General features: G+C 40.7%; 1 protein-coding gene across 1 annotated transcript; it reads left to right on the top strand.

Annotated features, from left to right (window-relative positions):
• Window positions 1-886: 886 nt before the first annotated feature.
• LOC112867512 (olfactory receptor 8S1-like) lies at window positions 887-1984 on the top strand. Its single transcript, XM_025930503.2, has one exon. The coding sequence runs from the start codon at window positions 953-955 to the stop codon at window positions 1982-1984; it is 1032 nt and encodes a 343-aa protein (XP_025786288.2). The 5' UTR covers window positions 887-952.
• Window positions 1985-3462: the final 1478 nt, after the last annotated feature.

Below are 3462 nucleotides of genomic sequence, written 5' to 3' on the forward strand. Positions count from 1 at the left end.
AGAGTGTGATTTAAGCTGGGCATGGGATATGTGACTGCCGTAGCCATAATCCTCTGCATGTTCCCCATTTAATTCCTTATAGAGCCTTGTTTCTGTGATTCATTTCACTTTGCAAACATGCATGAGTTCCTTACCTTTTTTTTCTTTGTCACTGCATATTCCTGGAAAAAAACAAAGCCCATTTAATATCACATCTCTTTCTGTTCTATACATGTGCTTAAGCAGCTAAATATTACTGAGATAATCACATACTTGTTCATATTAGTCTCCAAATATCAAATAGGCAAATATATTACCAGTGAATCCTACTGCATTTCCTTAGTAAGTCTTCCACTTGATGTACCTGAGTTTTGTGTTCTTAGATCATCAAAATCCCTCAGCACTAAAAACACACACCATATACACACACAAATAGATAAGATGGATGATAGATAGATAGATAGATAGATAGATAGATAGATAGATAGATAAACAGACCGTGTTCATAATTTCATCTCACATTTTATCAAAAACTTTGCAAACAGTTGGAAATTCTCTCATATTTTAGCCATACAGTCTACCAAGCTAGCTGCCTTAGTCCCCACTCTCTTTACCTTACCTCTTATTTTCAACAGATAAAGGCCCCCTTCTCCTACCTATAGACAAAATTACTTGTGCTCCTGGGTCATTGTCCCTTTCTCAAGGATTTTACTTCTGTTATTAACCTTTTATTCTGCCACACCAACAAAATTTCTCTATTCCCACTGAATATACAAAATGTTCTTTGTGTTAATACCTATCTTAAAAATAAAAGAAGGGGACCTCTAGGGGCATAACATGAGGGCCTACAAAATTACGTAAGGAACTGATAGAGGGATGGTGGGCTGTCATCCAAGAATATCAAATTTATTGTCATGATTAGGAAGTCAGCTTAGAAATATTTCAACATGGTTTCCAGTACATTTGTGAAATAATGTACATGAACAGGAAGGCTAAAGCATTAGGGGTAAATTGGAGGCACAAAAGGAGATCTGATGTCTTTCTTTCTTGGATTCCCAGGGTAAATATTTTTATCACCATGAGAAACCACAGCATTGTCAGTGAGTTCATCCTCCTTATGTTATCTGCTGACCCTCAGACTCAAATTCTGCTCTTCATGTTGTTTCTGGTGATTTACGTCCTGACTCTGATGGGGAACCTGGTGATGCTGCTGGTGATTAGGACTGATTCTCACCTTCACATGCCCATGTACTTCTTTTTGAGACAACTGTCCTTCCTGGACCTCTGCCACTCATCTGTCACAGTCCCCAAGATGCTGGAGAATCTACTTTCTGAAAGTAAAACCATCTTTGTAGAGAGCTGCCTGGCTCAGGCCTTCTTTGTGTTTGCCACCGGGGGCACGGAGGCCTGTCTGCTGGCTGTGATGGCCTATGACCGCTATGTAGCCATCAGCTCCCCTCTGCTCTATGGCCAGGTGATGAGCAACCAGCTCTGTGTTGGGATGGTGTGGGGTTCCTGGGGCCTGGCCTTTGTTGATGCTCTCATTAATATCCTCTTGGCTGTCAATTTAGACTATTGCGAGGACCAGACTCTTCCCCACTTCAGCTGTGAGCTGTCTTCTCTCTTCCCTCTGTCTTGTTCTGATACCTCGACCAACTTCACACTCCTGCTGTGCGCCTCTGTCTTGCATTTCTTTGGAACCTTCGTTATGATTGTTTTTTCCTATGTTCGCATTGTCTCCACCATCCTGAGCATCAGCTCCACGTCAGGCAGAAGCAAGGCCTTCTCTACTTGCTCTTCTCACCTCACTACTGTGATCTTGTTCTATGGCTCAGGTTTCCTCAGCTATCTCTTGCCAACTTCAGGCTCCCGTCTGGAGATGGTGTTCTTGAAATACAGCGTGGTCACTCCCATGCTGAACCCCCTTGTCTACAGCCTACAGAACAAGGAGGTGAAGACAGCTATGAGAAGAATATTAAGAAGATATGTTAATTCTTTCACATAGTGGACCAGAGAAACAGGACCATAGAGAAGCTAAACCATTTTGCCACAAGATATCTTATAACTGAAAAATTAAGGTTTCTCCCTTTCCTTTTCCTTTTCCTTTTCCTTTTCCTTTTCCTTTTCCTTTCCTCCTTTCTTATTCTAGCATTCTTAGCAACATCTTTATTAGAAGTGTTCTTAAAAACTTCACTATATGAAATTACGGAATAGGGATCACTTCCTTCACTGATAGAACACTGGTCTGAATGCAGCTTGTAAGAAATGTTTTTAGAAACAAGGGATTATTTATTGATTGAGCATCATGTCAGCTGTTGAAAGATATGTATGTGTCAGCATCTAAATACATGTTCAAGAAGAAGGCAGCAAGCTCTATTCTTAGGATGCTTAATGGTCAGCCCTATTTAGAGGAAGAAAAATGGGTCAGATAATTTTCCAGGGTATTGTTTTACAGTAAATAAACATATATATTTATTTTGTGGATAACATCTGTTTTTTTTCCCTGCCCAACATCCTTTTACCCTTCCTCCAGTAACTGCACACTACTCTTGGTTAGAGATATTAACCCTTCCCCATTTTATGCACCTCACTGGGGCTCTCCATGGTGGCCCCTTGTCTCCCCTTGCCACAAGGAGATCATGTGAACCACAAAAGGCCAGTCATTCTACCCCTGTCTCCTAACAAGATACTGTCCAGGTTCTCCTGCTGTTGAGAATCTCCAGTGATACCTTGCTTACTGGGTTTCCTCACAGGAAGTTTTTCAACAAGCAAAATAACAATAGCAGACTTTAGACTTTTAATAAAGACGCTCACCGTAAGTTAAGTGTTTTACACATATAATTCTCTTAAATTATCTCAACAACTTTATATGACCTAAGTACTATTATTCCTGTTTTACAAATGAAGCTGGAATTTCAAGCCAGTCACTCTGAATCCAGAGTCCATTTTCACAAATGCTCTTTTAATCTGGTATCCTTTGCAAAACATCCTTTTCTTAACTAGTGTGAACCAAATTCAAATTATGTTGGTTGGAACCAAAGAATGCAAACTGGTATAAACATTGGGGTACAAGTGCCCCTATGCATCAGTATTCCTGTATCCCTTGGGTAAATTCCTAGCAGTGCTATTGCTGGGTCATAGGGTAGATCTATTTTTAATTTTTTGAGGAACCTCCACACTGTTTTCCAGAGCGGCTGCGCCAGTTTGCATTCCCACCAGCAGTGCAGGAGGATTCCCGTTTCTCCACATCCTCACCAGCATCTATAGTCTCCTGATTTGTTCATTTTAGCCACTCTGACCGGCATGAGGTGGTATCTCAGTGTGGTTTTGATTTGTATTTCCCTGATGAGGAGTGATGTTGAGCATCTTTTCATGTGCCTGTTATGCTAAGTGAAATAAGTCATACAGAGAAAGACAGATACCATATGTTTTTCACTCTTATGTGGATCCTGAGAAATTTAACAGAAGACCATGGGGGAGGGG

The sequence above is a fragment of the Puma concolor genome, chromosome B4 (genome assembly GCF_028749965.1).
Source record: "Puma concolor isolate L17-30 chromosome B4, mPumCon1.1.hap2, whole genome shotgun sequence".
Taxonomy (NCBI): Eukaryota; Metazoa; Chordata; class Mammalia; order Carnivora; family Felidae; genus Puma; species Puma concolor.